Source organism: Carcharhinus amblyrhynchos, chromosome 33, assembly GCF_965287045.1.
Source record: "Carcharhinus amblyrhynchos chromosome 33, sCarAmb.v2.hapA, whole genome shotgun sequence".
Taxonomy (NCBI): Eukaryota; Metazoa; Chordata; class Chondrichthyes; order Carcharhiniformes; family Carcharhinidae; genus Carcharhinus; species Carcharhinus amblyrhynchos.
In genome coordinates, this window is record NC_137356.1 from 678,208 (window position 1) to 696,595 (window position 18,388).

Here is an 18,388-nt window from a genome sequence, read left to right on the forward strand (position 1 = left end):
TTTCACAAGGTTAATGTGCTATATATGCACCAAGCTGCAGAGGATAGCAATGTTACCAATACACTGGGATTTATTCAAAGTCATAATTTTAAAAACCTGACGCTCAAATTTGTGACTAAACTAAATTTTCCACCTTTATTAATCTAAATGTACTTAACTTAGGGCAGCTTGAGTGAATTATTGCAGTTTACCAATTCAGATTAATTACATACTGCTGTACCAGCTTCCAATTCCAGCGTTTTGGGGATATTAGTATTTTTGGGAGTGGGCAACAACAGGAGGTCATACTGATCGATGGTCAACATTCATATGAACAGTAAAAGGAAAGGTGGGACTAATTAGGGGCCAAAATCAAGAGGTTCTTGTGGAACCAGTCAATGGGCACACTTTACACACCTACTGGCACCAGGAAAAAAATGGTTACAATGTCGCAGTTTTAAAAGGAGTACCGATATTGGACAAGATTAAAAATGGATAAAAGGTACTTAAAAAGAATGGCAGTACTCAGCTGACAAATTACTAAGTCCTGATGGGATGTATTACTGTAAGAAGCTAGGCAAAGGCTCTGACCACAATCTTCCAGGCCAGGACCGAAAGATCGTAAATCTTACACCCATTCAAAAAAGGGAGTCATTACAACACAGGATAATTCTACCGAAAATCAGCAAGGTATAATGAATCAAATGGCTTCCCCCAACATGGTATCATTTGAAAATTTGAACACACTGATTATCATCACCTACTGTAGAATGTGACAATAGCCCCGAGTGTAACTACACTCTGTAGGACCCAGTATAAAGCAAGAAATAACATGGACTTGTAAAGAGGGAACTGCAAAAACCAGGGGCAATTTTGACCTCCATTATAGGATGTTACTTTGGGGCTAGTAATTTGGAATAAGACAGGATTAGTAAAGGATCCTTAAGGCAAAAGTGATCATTAGATGAATTTTATGTTCCGTTCAAGTGAGAAATGTGTTTCTGAAACTAGAGTCTTAAGCTCAAATAAAGGCAATTACGACAATATGATGACAAATCTGGCCAAAGGGCAGTGGAAAAAGAACAAAGAACAACACAGCATGGGAAACAGGTCCTTCAGCCCAACGAGCCCACGCCGCCATTTTAACATTATGAGTCCCCTCTCCACCCATGACTCTTGTCTATGCTTATGGTTAAAAATAGGTTAAAAATGTAAGACAGTCGAGAAGCACTGGCAGATATTTAAGGAGATTTATGATATTCAAAAGATAGATTTCATTGAGAAAAAAATAGCCTATAAGAAGGATTCACCATCCATGACTAACTAAAGGAGTTAAGGATGACAGCAAATTGAAAATATAATATTACAAACATTAGTGATAGGCCAGAAGATCGCAAATGTTTTAGAAACCAGAGTAGGATGCATAAGGAGCAAAGAGGAAGAATTTAAGTATGAGACAAAATTACTAAGAAATATAAAAATAAAATCTACAAGTATACAGAAAAGAAACGAGTGATTAATATGAGCATTGGCCCTTAATGCCTTGGGGATTAATAATGGGAAACAAGGGGGATTGTAAGCATTTTGTATCTGTCTTCAGGGTGAAAAATGCCAGAAGCATTCAAAGAATAGAAGAAAACCAAGAGGCAAAAGGAAGGAACCTAAAACCAACACAATGAAAAATTAACAGGATGAAAAGCTGACAAATTCCCTGGACCCTATAGCATGCATCCTAGAGTGATAAAGGAAATGGCTGCAGAAATAGTAGATACATAGGTTGTAATTGCCAAAATTTCCAAGATTCTTGTAAGGTCCCAGTGGATTAGAAAACTACTTAACACTGCTATCCAAGCAGAGAGATAGAAAGCATGAACTTAAATGGCCTAACACCCGAAATTGGGAAAAAGCTGGAACTGATTATTAAGAAGCTAGCAGGTGCATTGAGATAGTCAACATGATTTTGTGTTCTCTGAGGATACAAGCAGCGTGATGAAGGATTATCCAGACTTAAAATGTTGGCTCTGTTTTCTTTCCACAGATGCCGTCAGACCTGCTAAAAGTTTCCCACATTTTCTGTTTCAGATTCCAACATCTGCAGTACTTTGCTTTTATTTTAAGCAGGGTGACGTAGTGTATTTTGACTTCCCAAAGACATTTGATAAGGTGGGCACATGCAAGTCTATTGCACAAGATAAAAGAGTTCAAAACGTTGGGGTGATATTAACATGGAAGTTGGGATAAGTCAGTCATTGTGAGGTTAGTAGAGGTCGAGTATCAGAAGGATCAATGCTAAAGCCCCAGCTATTTAGGAACCAGATCAATGAATTGTATGAAGAAGGTAACTGCATTCAAGCCAAATTTCTATACAAAAATAGGCAGGAAAGTAAGTTGCAAGGGGGACACAAACAGTTCACAAAGGGATATAGACATGTTAAATGAGCGGGCAGAAATTTAGGACAGAATATAAAGCAGGAAAATGAGGAGGACAGAAATTAAAATCATTCAAATGGAGAGAGCCTACAATATGCTGTGGTACTGGAGGGCCGGGTGCCCCTGGGCACGAATCACAACAGTTAACATACAGGTACAATAAGTGATTCGGAAGGCAAACAGAATGTTGGTTTTCACTGCAAGGGGGGTGGAAGTATAAAGTAGGGAAGTCTTGCTACTGTACTGAGTGAGACCACACCTAGGAACTGCATAGTTTTGGTCTCCTTAAGGATATATTTGCATTGAAAGCAGTTAAGAGAAGGTTGATTCCTGGGATAATAGGGTTGTCTTATGGTTGAGCAGGTTGAGGGTTTAGAAGAATGAGAGGTGACTTTATTGAGATATAGAAGAATTTGATGGGGCTTCACAGGGTGGATGCTGAGAGGATGTTCCCTTCATGGGGAATCAAGGGTGAGGGTACAGTTTATACAAACGAGTCTCCCATTTAAGATGTAGACAAGGAGAAACTGATCGCTGTTTGTCTCTGGAATTTACCTCGAGAGAGCACAGCGGAGGGGTAGGTAGTCAAAAGTATAGCAGACAGACAGGAAAATGGAGTTACAGCCACTTTCAGATCAGCCGTGATCTTATTGAGAACAGGTTCAATGGGTTAGATCGCCTATTCTTGCTCCTCTTTAAGATTTTATAGTACATACTGTTCCATCCTCCAACTTACAAATCTACAGTCCCCAAAGTTTTCCACAATACGTGTTACTAACTTCCATTCTACTGTAACATTAATTCTACTTACGCCTCCTTATTCTCTCCTTCTGTTGTTGGTGCCTCAGTCACTTCAGTAGCTTCCGCTTTAAAACTGGCTTTCTCTTGCTCATCCAACCAGTCAGAAACTGCCTTCAGTGCCCTCTCTGTGTGTGACACCATATTCTGTACTGCTTCCAGTTCTTCTTGAGTTGGGTAGATGGCAGCATGTTTTGCCATAACATGCCGGTCATCATTCACAAATATACGCATGGGACGCTGGAAGGAACATAAGTGAATAGCTATAAAACGTATTTATTTAGGGCAGACAAACTATAGACAATTTCCAATAAAATGTTAATGTTTTATTAAGTTCAAATTTTTCTTTCCAATTTAGTTATTAAGAAAATAAACTCGTTTCAAAAGAAGCCAAATGGATGTAGCTCACTTTATGCCTCCTCCTGAATAGAAACCCGTGCATAATGATGTAACTATCAGTAATGTTCATGAAATCTTGTGGGGGATACAATCCTGCTGGGTATGACTTGGTATTCACAAGTCACATCCAACTAAGGATGCATCTTTTGTGAATCTAGACAGAGCACCAACAAATTACTTGACCACAGATTACTGTTAATCTGGATCTTATCCTCAAGCATACATATATCAATTCTGACAGATAAGGCTATATCAGTGGAAAAGTTTAGCCACAGATTGTTGAAGCATTCCGAGCTCAACTGAAACTATTTCAGTATTATAATGATCGTTGAAGAAGTTTTCCTGAATAAATTGAGCATTAGGAAAGCTAATTACTCAGTAAATTACAATCCAAAACAGTGTAAATTTCAAAATCTTGGTGTCCAATATATTAATATTCCAGGTAGAAATCACCACCTGCACTGAGGCTATAAAAAGCAATTTCCATTGCTGTATCCCCCACCACCTATATTCCCACCCTCCCATAGCATTTGATGTCCACACTTCCACTCCCTTTATTTTTCTAACTTATGGATCAGCAGCAGTGATTACTAGCCTTCCTGCATGTTTCACTGTAATATGCTACACTTGCACATTGTTAAGTAGCTATTCATACTGTTTTAAAACATGACAGAAAATTTCTTATTCCTTCAGCAATCATTCGTGGAAAACTTGTTCAGTGCAAAAAATGAAGAATGGATTGCCTCAAACTCACAGGATCTGTTGCAAAGGAGAGAGCAGGATACAAGGCAGGTATCAAACAGGTCAGACAGAATAGTCAGTTTAAGACATCATCATTTTTCCTTAAGTTCAAAGGTTCAAAATGGGAGGCTAACCCTGTTTAATGCAAGAAAATGGAGTTGAGGATTATCATTTCAGCCACGATCTCATTGAATGGCACAGAAGAGTCAATGGGCTGAATGGCCTGTTTCTGCTCCTCCCGTCTTATGGTCACATCCTATGCAATCCATCAGATGCACTTCTGTAACAGCTACCAAGACTGATCTACTTGCCACCCATAAAAGAAGATTGGGGAAAACCCCAATTTTCAGTTTCCAAAAGAATTAGAGAAGTGCTCCTAGAAAATGACCCTCTCAAAACAAAAAGTGACCCACAACCAGAAGATTCCAATCAAGGTTGAAACACAAGAGTTCTTCCCAATGGGTGACAGTACATGGAGGGAAATATTTATGTATCTGCTGAGTAACCAGGCAACAGTTTACAGCTGAGTATGACAGCAGGTTTTGCCAATTGAAATGAATATGTGGCCAAGGAGCTGGTGCAGAGGGCAGTGATTCAGATTTTTTGGAGCACTGGGAACTCTTCTGGGGCAGAAGTGAACTGTACAAGAGGGACGGGTATCACCCGAACTGGAGGGGGAAACAAATATACTGGTGGAGAGATTAGCTAAAGCTACTCTGAAGGGTTTAGTCTGGTGGGGAGTGAGACCCTGAAGAGTAGTAAGGCAAAAGGGGATGTTGAGGCTTACGCAGAATTTAAAGGCAGGCATCAGCATGGCAGGTCACAAGGGAAGACTGATTAATTAAACTACATTTATTTCAGTGCAAAGGGGCCTGACAGTTAAGACAGATGAACTCAGGACATGGGTGGGTACATGTGACTAGGATATCTTGGCTATTACAGAAACCTGGCTGAAGGAGGACCAGTACTGGGAGCTCAATGTTTTGGGGTACAGACACTGTAGGAAGGATAGAAGAGGCAGCAAGGGAGGAGGAAGGAGGGTGGGTGTGGCATTTTTGATTAGGGAAATCACAGCAGTGCTTAGAGAAGATAGTCCCGAGGGATCATCCAGTGAGGCTATATGCGTAAAACTGAGGAATAAGGAGGGGATGAGCTCTTGAACGGGACCTTACTACAGGGCCCAATAAATCAGCAGGAAAACGAAGAGCTAATATGGAGGGAGATCACAGATAGTTGCAAAAATAATAGGGATGTAATCATGGGGGATTTTAACTTTCCAAATATAGACTGGGATTGCCATAGTGTTAAGGGCTTGGACGTGTGTGTTCAAGAAACAATTTTCAATCAATATGGACATGGAAGAGGGAGTAAGTGGTGTGATCAGCGAATTTGCAGATGATACTAAGATGGCTGGATTGGCAGGCAGCGAGGAGCAATGTCTGGCAATACAACGGGATATAGATAGGCTGGTATATTGGGCAGATACATGGCAAATGGAGTTTAACCCTGATAAATGTCAGGTGATGCATTTTGGTTGAAATAACGTAGGGGGGAGTTATATAATAAAGGGTAAACCTATAAACAGTATAGAAATGCAGCGGGACCTGGGGGTGCAAGTGAACAAGTCTTTGAAGGTGGCAGCACAAGTGGAAAAGGTTGTGAAAAAAGCTTATGGTATGTTAGCCTTATAGGAAGGGGTATAGAGTACAAGAGCTGGAGTCTAACGTTGGTTAGGCCGCTTTTGGAGTACTGCGTCCAGTTCTGGTCACCTTACTACCAGAAAGACGTGGAGACCCTGGAGAGAGTGCAGGGGAGGTTTACCAGGATGCTGCCTGATAAGGAAGGGCTGGGTTATGAGGAAAGATTGAACAAATTGGGGCTGTTTTCCCTTGAAAGAAGGCGACTGAGGGGAGATCTAATAGAGGTGTATAAGCTTATGAAGGGTATAGATAGAGTAAACAGTGATAAGCTTTTTCCTACGTTAGAAACGCACATAATGAGGGGCCACGGGCTTAGGGTGAGAGGTATAACACGGATGTTAGAGGGAGGTTTTTCCACACAGAGGGTAGTGGGGGTATGGAATGCTCTGCCAAGCAAGGTGGTGGAGACAGACACGCTGGAGTTGTTTAAGAGTTACTTAGACAGGCACATGAGTGGGTTGGAGATGGAGGGATATAGGAGATTGTTTTTAAATAAGGTTCAGCAGCCTTGGGACGTCCCTGGTAACAAATAAGGATGTGGATAATACTAATGTTTTTCTCTTTAATTCACAGGTGCCTCGGTCCGCCTTGTTGTCCAACAAGGGGCATACATGCGATGGGTTGTACGAGGGCTGCTCCTGGTTGTTTCCAGAGGAGCCTAGTACTTCATGTTGTTAGTGTACACTTAAACTGGACCAGATATTGGGCAACACGACAGCTCAGTGACTATCACTATTTGCTGTGCAGGCAAATGGATTTGGGCCAGTGTTTGTCGGACTTTGCGCATTCTCCCTGTGCTTGTGTGGGTTTTCTCCGGGTGCTCCGGTTTCCTCCCACACCCCAAAGATGTGCTATTAGGCTGACTGGTGTAATAAATTGTCCCTAAATTAGTTTTCCCTCAACGTGGAATGCCATAAGCATAGATAAAGGACACGGGGGGGGAACACGACTCAATGTTAAAATGGCGGCGTGGGCTCGTTGGGCCGAAGGGCCTGTTTCCCGGGCTGTTTTGTTTTTTGATCTATTGATTTTAAAAGTTATGGAAAAAGATTGGACTTGACGACAGGACTGGATATTTCAAGTGCCGGATTTCAGATGTTTCAGAAGGGAGAGGGAGGGAGGCAAAAGAGGTGGGGGAGCAGCACTATTGATCAGAGATAGTGTCATGGCTGCTGAAAAGATGGACACCACGGAGGGGTTGTCTACAAAGTCTCTGCGGGTGGAGGTTCGGAACAGGAAGAAGTCATTAACTTTACTGGGTGTTTTCTATAGGCCGCCCAATAATAACAGGAATGTTGAGGAGCAAATAGGGAAACAGATCTGGAAAGATGTAATAATAAGAGTTGTTGTGATGGGAGATTTTAATATTCCAAATATTGGGGGGGAGGGGGTAAGGTTTGTAGACGTGTTCAGGAGAGTTTCCTGACACAGTATGTGGATAAGCCGATAAGAGGAGAGGCTGTACTTGATTTGGTATTGGGAAATAAACCTGGACAGGTGTCAGATCTCTCAGTGGGAGAGCATTTTGGGGATAGTGATCATAATTCTATCTATCTCCTTTACATTAGCATTGGAAAGAGATAGGATCAAACAAGTTGAAAAACTGTTTATTTGGAGTAAGGGGAATTATGAGGCTATCATACAGAAAATCGGAGCCTTAAATTGGAAAGAGGTTTTCTCAGGGAAATGTACAGAAAAAAATGTGGCAAATTTTCAGGGAATATTTGTCTGGAATTCTGCATAGCAATGTCCCAAAGAGACAGGGAAGTTATGGTAGGTTACAGGAACCGTGGTGCACGAAAGCTGTAATGAATTTAGTCAAGAAAAAAAGCTTACGAAACGTTGAGAGCTAGGTAATGTTAGAGATCTAAAAGAGTATACGGCTAATAAGAAGAATCTTAAGAAGGAAATTAGGAGAGCCAAAAGCGATCATGAGAAGGCCTTGGCAGGCAGGATTAAGGAAAACCCCAAGGCATTCTACAAGTATGTGAAGAGCAAGAGGATAAGACGTGAAGGAATAGGACCCATCAAGTGTGACGGTGGGAAAGTTTGTATAGAACCAGTAGAAATAACAGAGGTACTCAATGAATACTTTACTTCAGTATTCACAGTGGAAAAGGATCTTCGTGATTATAGTGCAGGCTTGCAGCAAACTGAAAAGCTTGAGCATGTAGATGTTCAGAAAGAGGATGTGTTAAGAGCATTTGAAAAGCATCAAGTTAGATAAGTCGCCGGGACCAGATGGGATGCACCACAGGCTACTGTGGGAAGCGAGGGAGGAGACTGCTGAGCCTCTGGCGGTGATCTTTACAATGGAGACGAGAGGGGTTCGGAGGATTGCAAACGTGGTTCCTTTATCCAAGAAAGGGAGTTGAGACAGCCCTGGAAATTATAGACCAGGGAGTCTAACCTCAGTGGTTGGTAATTTGATGGAGAAGATCCTGAGAGGCAGGATTTATGAACATTTGGAGAGGTATAGTATGATCAAGAATCATCAGCACGGCTTTGTCAAAGGCAGATCACTCCTTATGAGCCTGATTGAATTTTTTGAGGATGTGTCCAAACACATTGATGAAGGAAGAGCAGTAGATGTAGTATATATGGTCTTCAGCAAGGCATTTGATAAGGTGCCCAATGCAAGGCTTATTGAGAAAGTGAGGGGGCATGGGATCCAAAGGGACATTGCTTTGTGGATCCAGAACTGGCTTGCCCACAGAAGGCAAAGAGTGGTTGTTGATGGGTCATATTCTGTATGGAGATCGGTCACCAGTGGAGTGACCAGGGATCTGTTTTGGGACCCTTGCTCTTTGTGATTTTTATAAATGACCTGGATGAGGAAGTGGAGGGATGGGTTGGTAAGTTCGCTGATGACACAAAGGTTGGAGGTATTGTGGATAGTGTGGAGGGATGTCAGAAATAGCAGCGAGACACTGATAGGATGCAAGACCGGACGGAGAAGTGGCAGATGGAGTTCAACCCAGATAAGTGTGTGGTGATTCATTTTGACAGGTCAAGTAAGATGACACGCTTGGCAGTGTGGAAGATCAGAAGCATCTTGGGGTCCGGGTTCATAGGACACTCAAAGCAGCTTTGCAGGTCGAGGCTGTGGTTAAGTATGGTGTACTGGCATTCATCAATCGAGGAATTGAGTTTAGGAGTCGGGAGATAATATTGCAGCTGTATAAGAGCCTGGTCAGACCCTACTTGGAGTACTGTGCTCAGTTCTGGTCACCTCATTACAGAAAGGACGTGGAAGCCATAGAAAGGGTGCAGGGGAGATTTACAAGGATATTGCCTGGATCGGGTGGCACGCCTTACGAGGCTAGATTGAGTGAGCTAAGTCTTTTCTCCCTGGAGAGACGAAGGATGAGGGGTGACCTGATAGAGGTGTATAAGATGTTGATAGGTATAGATCGAGCGGATTCTCAGAAGTTTTTTTTCCCCAGGGCTGAAATGGTTACCACAAGAGTACACAGGTTTAAGGCGATGGGGAGTAGGTACAGAGGAGATGTCGGGGTAAGGTTTTCACTCAGAGGGTGGTGGGTGCATGGAATCGGCTGCCAGCAGTGGTGGTAGAAGCGGATTCGATAGGGTCTTTTAAGAGATGTTTGGATAAGTAAATGGAACTTAGTAAGATAGAGGATTATAAGTAAGCCTAGTAGGTAGGGACATGTTCGGTGCAACTTGTGGGCCAAAAAGCCTGTTTTGTGCTATAGCTTTTCTATAATATATTCTATAATTCTATGTAGTCCACAAGTTAAAATTTCTAAATTGTGGCAAGACCAATTTTGATGGGAATGGACAGGAACTTTCAAGAGTTGATTGGAGGAGGTTGTTCACAGGTAAAGTGGCGTCTGGCAAGGGAAATCAGGAAGGCAAAAAAGGAACATGAGATAGCTTCAACAGATAAGGTAAGAGAGAATCTAAAGAAGTTCTACAAGTACATTAGGGCAAAAAAGTAACTCGGGAGGGAATTGAGTCCCTTAAAGATCAATGAAGTTGCCAATGTGTAAAGCCACAGGTGATGGGCAAGTATAAACAAATATTTCTCGTCTGTATTTACCATGGAGGAAGAGGGGGAAGCCAGGGAAATGGGGAATTTTATAGTGATGTCTTGAAAAGCATTCACGTTATAGGTAGTGTTCGAGGTCTTAAAATGCGTAAAGGTAAATTAATCCCCAGGACCTGTGAAGGCTCAGGAAGTAATTCCAGGGCCCCTAGCAGAGATATTTGTATCATTGACAGCCACTGGTGAGATGCCAGAAGACTAGAGGGAGGAAATTTGGGCTGCTATTTTAAGATAGAACATAGAACATTACAGCGCAGAACAGGCCCTTCGACCCACGATGTTGCGCCGACCAATTAAAAAGCAATGACCCTCTAACCCAAACCAACCCCTTTCCATCCATAAACCTATCCACGGATCTCTTAAACACCCCCAAACTAGGCCCAAACTGCAGCAGGCAGGGCATTCCAATCCCTCACCACCCTCTGGGTAAAGAACCTACCTCTGACATCCGTCCTATAACTACCACCCCTTAATTTAAAGCTATGCCCCCTCGTGCTAGCTTTCTCCATCCAAGGAAAAAGGCTATCACTGTCCACCCTATCTAAACCTCTAATCATCTTATATGGCAAGGAAAAGCCAGGGAACTACAGACCAGTGAGCCTAACGTTGGTGGTGGGCAAGTTGTTGGAGGGGATTCTCAGAAACCGGATCTACATGCATTTGGAAATGCTAGAGATAGTCAGCATAGCTTTGTGTGTGGAAATCATGTCTTATAATCTTTTGAAAGGGTGGCCAAGAAAATAGATGAGGGTAGCATGGTAGACATTGTCTACATGAACTTTAGCAAGGCATTCAATAAGGTACTGCATGGGAGACTGGTCAGTAAGGTTAGATCATATGGGATCTGGAGTGAATTAGCCAATTGGATACAAAATTGGCTTGTCAGGAGTAGACAGAGGGTGGCAGCAGCGGGTTGGTAGCCTGTGACCAGCAGCATGCTGCAGGGATCAGTGCTGGGTCCACTGTTGTTTGTCAATTACATAAACAATTTGGATAAGAATATAGGAGGCATGGTTAGTAAGTTTGCAGATGACACCAAAATTGGTGGTGTAGTGGACAGTAAAGAAGGTTATCTAGGACTACAGCAGGATCTTGATCAACTGGGCCAGTGGACCGAAGAATGGAAGATGGACTTTCATTTAGATAAATGCGAGGTGTTGCATTTTGGTAAGAAAAATCAGGGTAGGACTTACATAGTTAATTGTAGGACCCTGGGAAATGTTGTTGAACAGAGAGACCCAGAGGCTTAGTTATAAAGTTTCTTGAAAGTGATGTCACAGGTAGACAGGATGGTGAAGGTGTTTGGCACACTTGCCTTCATTAGTCAGTGCACTGAGTACAGGAATTGGGATGTTGTGTTACAACTGTACAAGATATTGGTGCGGCCACATTTGGAGTACAGTGTACAATTTGGTTGCCCTGCTATAGGAAGGATATTATTAAACTGGAAAGGGTGGAAAAAAGATTTACAAGGATGTTAGCGGAACAGGAAGGTTTGAATTATAAGGAGAGGCTGCTTAGGCTGGGACTGTTTTTCCCTGGCACATAGGAAAATGAAGGGTGACCTTACAGGCATTTATAAAATCACAGGGACATAGATAAGTTGAATATCCAAGGTATTTTTACCAGGGGAGTCTAAAACTAGAGGGCATAAGGTGAGAGAGGAAAGATTTAAAAGGGACTGGAGAGGCAACCTTTTCCACACAGAGGGTGGTGCGTATATGGAAAGAGCCAGAGACGGGTACAATTACAACATTTAAAAAAATATTTGGACAGGTACATGGATAGGAAAGATTTTTTTCAGGATATGGGCCAATCGCAGGCAAATGGGACTACTTTAGATTCGGAAACACAGTTGGCAAGAGCGGGTTGGGCCGAGGGGTCTGTTTCCATACTGTATATCTCTATGACTCTAAACACGAATTAATCAGTTTTTCTCAAATGAAATGGAGACAGGTAGCTAAATCCCTGGGATCTGATGAAGCATATCCCAGGACATTGTAGGAGGTTAGGAAGGAAATTGCAGATCCCCTAGCCAAGATATCTGAATCATCAAGTGTCACAGGTGAGGTGCCTATAGATTGGAGAGGAGCAAGTGTTGTGCCTTTGTTTAAAAAGGGCTGCAAGGAAAAGCCCGAGAACTACAGGCCAGTGAGCCTCACATCTGTGGTGGGTAAATTGTTGGAAGGTATTTTCAGAGACAGATCTACAGGCATTTAGAGATACAAGGACTGATTAGGAACAGTCAGCATGGCTTTGTGAGTGGAAAATCGTGCCCTACAAATTGATTGAGTTTTTTTGAAGGGGTAACCAAGAAGGTAGATGAGGGCAGTGCAGTTGATGTTGTCTACATGGACTTTAGCAAGGCCTTTGACAAGGTACTGCACAATAGGTTGTTGCACAAGGTTAAATCTCACAGGATCCATGATGAGGTATCTAAATGGATACAAAATTGGCTAGAAGATGGTTGTAGAGAATTGTTTTTCAAACTGGAGGCCTGTGACCAGCAGTATGCCTCACGGATCAGTACTGGGTCTACTGTCATTTGTCATTTATATTAATGGTTTGGATGAAAATATAGGAGGCATGGTTAGTAAGTTTGCAGATGACACTAAGATTGGTGGCATAGTGGACAGTGAAGAAAGTTATCTCCAATTGCAATGGGATCTTGATCAATTGGCCAGTGGGCTGACGAATGGCAGATGGAATTTAATTTAGGCAAATGTGAGGTGATGCATTTTGGTAGATTGAACTAAGGCAGGACTTACTCAGTTAATGGTAGGGCGGTGGGGAGAATTACAGAACAGAGATCTAGGGGCACATGTTCATAGCTCCTTGAAAGTGGAGTCACAGGTGGACAGAATGGTGAAGGTGGCATTCGGCATGCTTAGTTTCATTGGTCAGAACATTGAATACAAGAGTTGGAATGTCTTGTTGAAGTTGTACAAGACATTGGTAAGGCCACACTTGGAATACTGTGTGCAATTCCGGTCCCCCTATTATATAAAGGATATTATTAAACTAGAAAGAGTGCAGAAAAGATTAATTAGGATGCTACCAGGATTGAGTTTAAGGAGAGGCTGGATAGATTGGAACTTTTTTCTCTGCAGCATAGGAGACTGAGGGATGATCTTATAGAAATCTATATAATGAAAAACACAGATCAGCTGGATATCTTTTCCCAAAGGTAGGGAAGTCTAAAACTAGAGGGCATAGGTTTAAGGGGAAGAGATCTAAAAGTGTCCAGAGGGGCAACTGCTTCACACAGAGGGTGGTGAGTGTCTGGAACAAGCTGCCAGAGGTAGTAGAAGAGGTGAATACAATTTTGTCTTTTAAAAAGCGTTTAGATAGTCACATGGGTACAGTGGGTATACAGGGATATGGGTCAAATGCAGGCAGCTGGGATTAGCTTAACAGTTTCTAAAAAAAAAGGGCAGCACGGACAAGTTGGGCTGAAGGGCTTGTTTCCATGCTGTAAACCTCTATGGCTGCATGACAGCAACATCCTCAGACAACCACAAATTACTCTTTTAATCAGAAAAAACACACTTAAGATAGCCACAGGCCAACAGAGACAAAGAAAAAATCCTTTTCCCATACTGCTACACTTACCATTTTGGTTTCAGCCTCCACCCGCTCTACCTTGGTGGGTTTCTTTGGCTTCTTGTGTGATTTCTTTGGCGCTTTGGGAAGTTTTTCCAATGCCCTCAGATGATAAGATTTCAGTCTTTCCTCAAAGCACAGACAGTCGTACCACAGACGCAGCTCCTCGTACCTATAATTGAATCGATTAATAAGAACCTGTATCTCTTCTCACTCAGCACCTTCTAAGAGCGTTTAAATATTCAGTTAACATGAGCTCAACTGCAACTCTAATATAAATCTTACGATCCGCCTTAGTGTAGAACAGCAGGGTTAAACCTATACTTGTCTTCTAGTCTGAATGAATTGACTTGTTCCATCAGTCCAATCAAGAGGGTTGAGGAAAACGTTACTGATCAGTTTCTATCCATTACCATATTTAGATACAATTTTTTACTCTTACCACCCACATGACACAAATCTACATCGTTCCCAGGCAGCTGCATTATGTGCAACAGCTACTCAGACAACAGTCAGTACAAGCCACAGTACTTCCAAGCCTAAGAATTTAGCAAATGGGAAACAAAGCACATGCAAGACCCATTTCAACTATGGAAATCCTAGGATTATTCTGTGCAATCAAAATTAAGTTGCCCAAAAACATATATAACCACCAAAATACAGTTCATTCATTACAAAAGCATAGGCTGCAGCCTAGCCAAATAAAGCTGACATAGCTCCTTCTAATGTACATCACTGGCATTTCCTCTGACTTGGAGCAACTCAACAATATGTTTTAAGAAATCTCAGTATTAAAATTTAACAACAAAAACAGCCCCAAACTTTATCCCACTAACTCATCACTGCATGTCCCACCTCATTCTCCTTATTCAGGTTTCAACTATAGAGGCGCAAATTGCAGTTTTACCAAATAAGGACATCTGGATAACCAGATAATAAATATCAGACTCCAATTCAAGCATTGCAATAACTATTTATACCTATAATAAAAAGTAGAAGTGATGATCATCCATTAAAGCATGCTTTAATTTTCATCCACTGCGTTTTATGAATACATCATGCCAGAGTCCGTACAGTTTTAATAGTAACACAGGCAATACCAGACATCAACAGTTTGCCCAATTGCCTGTGTAGCCTTGTGAGAAACTGAAAATATTTGACTGGGCATGCTACCATGAAGCTTTAAACAAAACACATCATCATGTTTACATCTGTTTGGCGATGAACATATTAAACAAATGCTTGCAATGCTGAGCTAACTTATGAATTTGGAATATCACCTTGGGAGTCACAAAGAAGCTCTGCAAATTAAGAATTTAAAGGAAAACACGCAACATAATTAACTAGAGCTGGATTCATTATGGAAAACAACAAATAAAATGAAGTGAGATTGATGTGGAAGTGTATGTTATCATCAAGGCCGGTGAACATTTGATATGGGCATGGGAGACTTTAGAGAGCTATGTGCCTCAAGGACAGGAGGCCAAAGCAGTTCCTGTCAGGTCCTAAAAGGAGTTTGATGACCAATCATGATCTCAGTTAATAGCAGATTTAATAGATTTGGGATTATACAGTCGATGGAAATGATTCAATATAGTACACTGCACATGCAGACTCTCCAATTCTTAACACAAGGGGCGTAAGTATCAATGTAATCATCACATCTCCTACAACATGCAGACAATGTCCCAAGGGCACAATACAAGTAGCAAGGATTCCTTAAAAGGCCACACTTTTAATTAAGACTCACCTTGGGGACAGGAGACTGAGAACAATGTGACACCCATGACCCCTCCCTCCAAGTTACAATATGCTTTAAACAGCTAGATATGAAACTCTGAATCGGCAACCTATGGAGCCTAACATTTACCTATCGTAGTCCTGAGGGTACAGGCGCCTGCCACTGCGAATCAGTTCGTCCCAGTACAGGAGCTCCATGTAAGCCTGCCTCTTGTCCCACACTGGCAGTGGTGGTGCCATCAACTTTAGTTTTCTCTTACCACCTTGAGATTTCTTTGAGCCACCACGAACCATAGCCTGCAAGTAAATGTTTATCCTTTCAAACAAGGAAAGCATTCCACCATCTGTAGAGTTATTACTGCACTGCAATGTAGGTTCATTTTAATACCTACGGCTGCCTAGCACCTGGACACAATAGATGAGCAGGATTTAGGACAAACATGGGCAACACTAATGTTCTTTCATCAAATGGACAACAAAACTACGTTAACTATGAACCAGCCAAACAATCTAAAACAAAAAATCCAATGCTTTACTAGTGAACCAGTCCGTATTGAATCTTCAGGACCAGAAGGTGGCTATTCGGCAGAAAAGGAAAAGTTCAATCAGTCCAGACCAATACCTGTGAGGAGTTGGAAAAGTGCACAGGGACAAAGTTAGGCCATGGTTCCTTACTGTTTTCCTGTTAACCAATGAGCATTTTCTCATAAGTTAGTAATTAATGTACAGACTGTTAACATCTCAGGATAGGTTATGTGCTTGATAGAGGATAAAGGGAAATCGGATCTAGATAGAGGCATTGTTCGTCAGGAGGATAAATAGGGTCAAATTGGGCCAACTGCCTGTTTTGTTTACAATTTTGTAAGCTGTTATTCTGTAACTGATGGATATAAATGTAAAAGAATATTAAAAGAATAAAGTTTAACAAAAAATTGCAGATTAGAACACTGAATGCTCTACGTGGAACAGTACTGGAAGCAAAATAACTATTAGATGTTCGAGAGAGTGTTAATAAATATTGGCAGAGACAAGAGAAAGGGACTAAGTAGATAACTCAAATAACTGATGCAGCTACAATTACTAAATATTCTCACTGCTCTGTAAAATTTTACATTTATAAATATACTTCAAGAATGGTAACACAAGGGATGAAGAAAGATAATGGGGAAATTTTCTTCCCCAAGTCAAACTCCCATATTCCAAAAAGTGGATCCACAAAGATGTACTTCCACTTCCAGAAGACAGTCGTGAATTGCTATTAGTATCAAAAAACAAAAGCCAATTGAACAGCCCAACATTGCCACTCTTCAAAACTTACTAACTCAGAACAATCAACAGAATTAAATCACGGTCTCTGGGTCTGCAGCACTAGTGCCGCATCACATGTAGGAATTCCTACATATCCTAACAAACCCAATGAGGGGAGATGCAATTCTAGACATAGTCTTGGAGAATGAAGATCAAGTGAGTGAAGTGACAGTTAGTGACCATATTGGGGGCAGTGATGACAATTCAGTTAGATTTAGCATCACCATAGAAAAGAACAGAGAAAAAGTGGAAGTTATGAATGGGGAAGGCAGATTTTGCAGGAATGTGAAGGGATAATCAGAGAGAAGAATTTGAAGGGTTGGAATCCTCGAAAGTTGATAAGTTGACAGGGCCAGATAGACTGTTTTCGAGGCTGAAGGAGGTCAGGGAGGAGATAGCAGATGCTGAGGATGATTTTCCGATCTTCACTAGGTACAGGGGAAGTACTGGAGGCAGGAGAAATGCAAACTTAATTCCATTGTTAAAAAAGGATCAAAAAAAAAAGCCAAAAAATTATAGGCCAGTTAGTCTTACATCAGTGGTGGGCAAATTAGTACAATCAATCCTGCGAGATCACCCACGGGATACAGGGTAATGTAGCAAACTGGATAAAATGTTGGCTTAGTAACAGGAAACAAAGGGTAATGGTCAACAGATGCCCTTGCTAATGGCAAGTTCTTTCAAGTAGTGTTCCACAGGCCTCACTGTTGGAACCCTGACAGCGTTATGTACTAACGATTTGGAGGTTATGCAAGGCACAGCATAACATTTTGCTGAGATCTAAACAATAAACCCCACTGCAGAGTTCCAGATACCCATCGACTTCTCTCACCAAGCTCCACAATCTTTAGACAGCTTTATTCTGGGTTTCTATCTTGGCATCCAGTGTTAACTTCGTGTGATGACACCCCACCCCGCCTCCCACCCAACCACAATCCCTTGGCTGTTTGTTTACATGCTTCAATTAAAACCAATACCTGCTATAGAAATCATCATATATCACCAACAGAGCATTGATAATTTGAAGTGCTCCATGGGAGGGGAAAGACTCCCAACAAGAGCAGAGCATAAAAGTATCAATTCAATCAGCAGGAGGTGAATTGCTTCTGCTTTAACCATAATCATAAAGATGTTGAATGCATTTCCCTTGTGGGAGGTTAGCCAGGGGACTTTCAGGGGCATGGTAAACAAACATGAAAACCATATATGAATTTTAAAATCCCACAATAATTGTGTCCAAATCAAACCCTGTTGTTTGAAGGAAAGGAGCTTTTAACAGGAGCTTGCACCATCACAGAACTGTTTTTGCAACCTCGAGTATGAAGTTTTCGCAGCAATGATTGAGTTATTTTATAGTCAATTCAAGTTCAGCTTTACTGCACCTTCAAGTACTGTATTTTTACTCCATGCTCAAAAAGCAGACCTTTTATTCACTGACAGGAATAGGCAATGAAGATGGTTTGCTCTCTGTTAAAGCTGTGTTTCTACCACCCACATACCATGCAAGAATCGCAGGCTAACTTAAACGATACACATGTTCAAAACTCAGCAAGACTTTAAGATGAAAGACACAAACTAAAGAACAAAGACTAGATGTCAAGGAATATAAGTAAGTTTATAT

The 18,388-nt window shown here is 41.6% G+C and overlaps 1 protein-coding gene across 5 annotated transcripts in view; it reads right to left on the reverse strand.

The window, feature by feature from the left end:
- The window catches only part of ilf3b (interleukin enhancer binding factor 3b), a 71,623-nt gene that overhangs the window by 44,789 nt on the left and 8,446 nt on the right, over positions 1-18,388 (reverse strand). For 4 of the 5 annotated variants that reach the window (XM_080216688.1, XM_080216686.1, XM_080216687.1 and 1 more), the window contains exons 2-4: positions 15,590-15,756; positions 13,729-13,891; positions 3,221-3,447 (exon numbers count right to left, since the gene is read on the reverse strand). In XM_080216688.1, the coding sequence (XP_080072814.1) occupies positions 3,221-3,447; positions 13,729-13,891; positions 15,590-15,753 (554 nt within the window). In that variant the 5' untranslated portion in view covers positions 15,754-15,756. The remainder of the gene's footprint in view (positions 1-3,220; positions 3,448-13,728; positions 13,892-15,589; positions 15,757-18,388) is intronic. The other variant, XM_080216690.1, reaches the window with a different exon arrangement.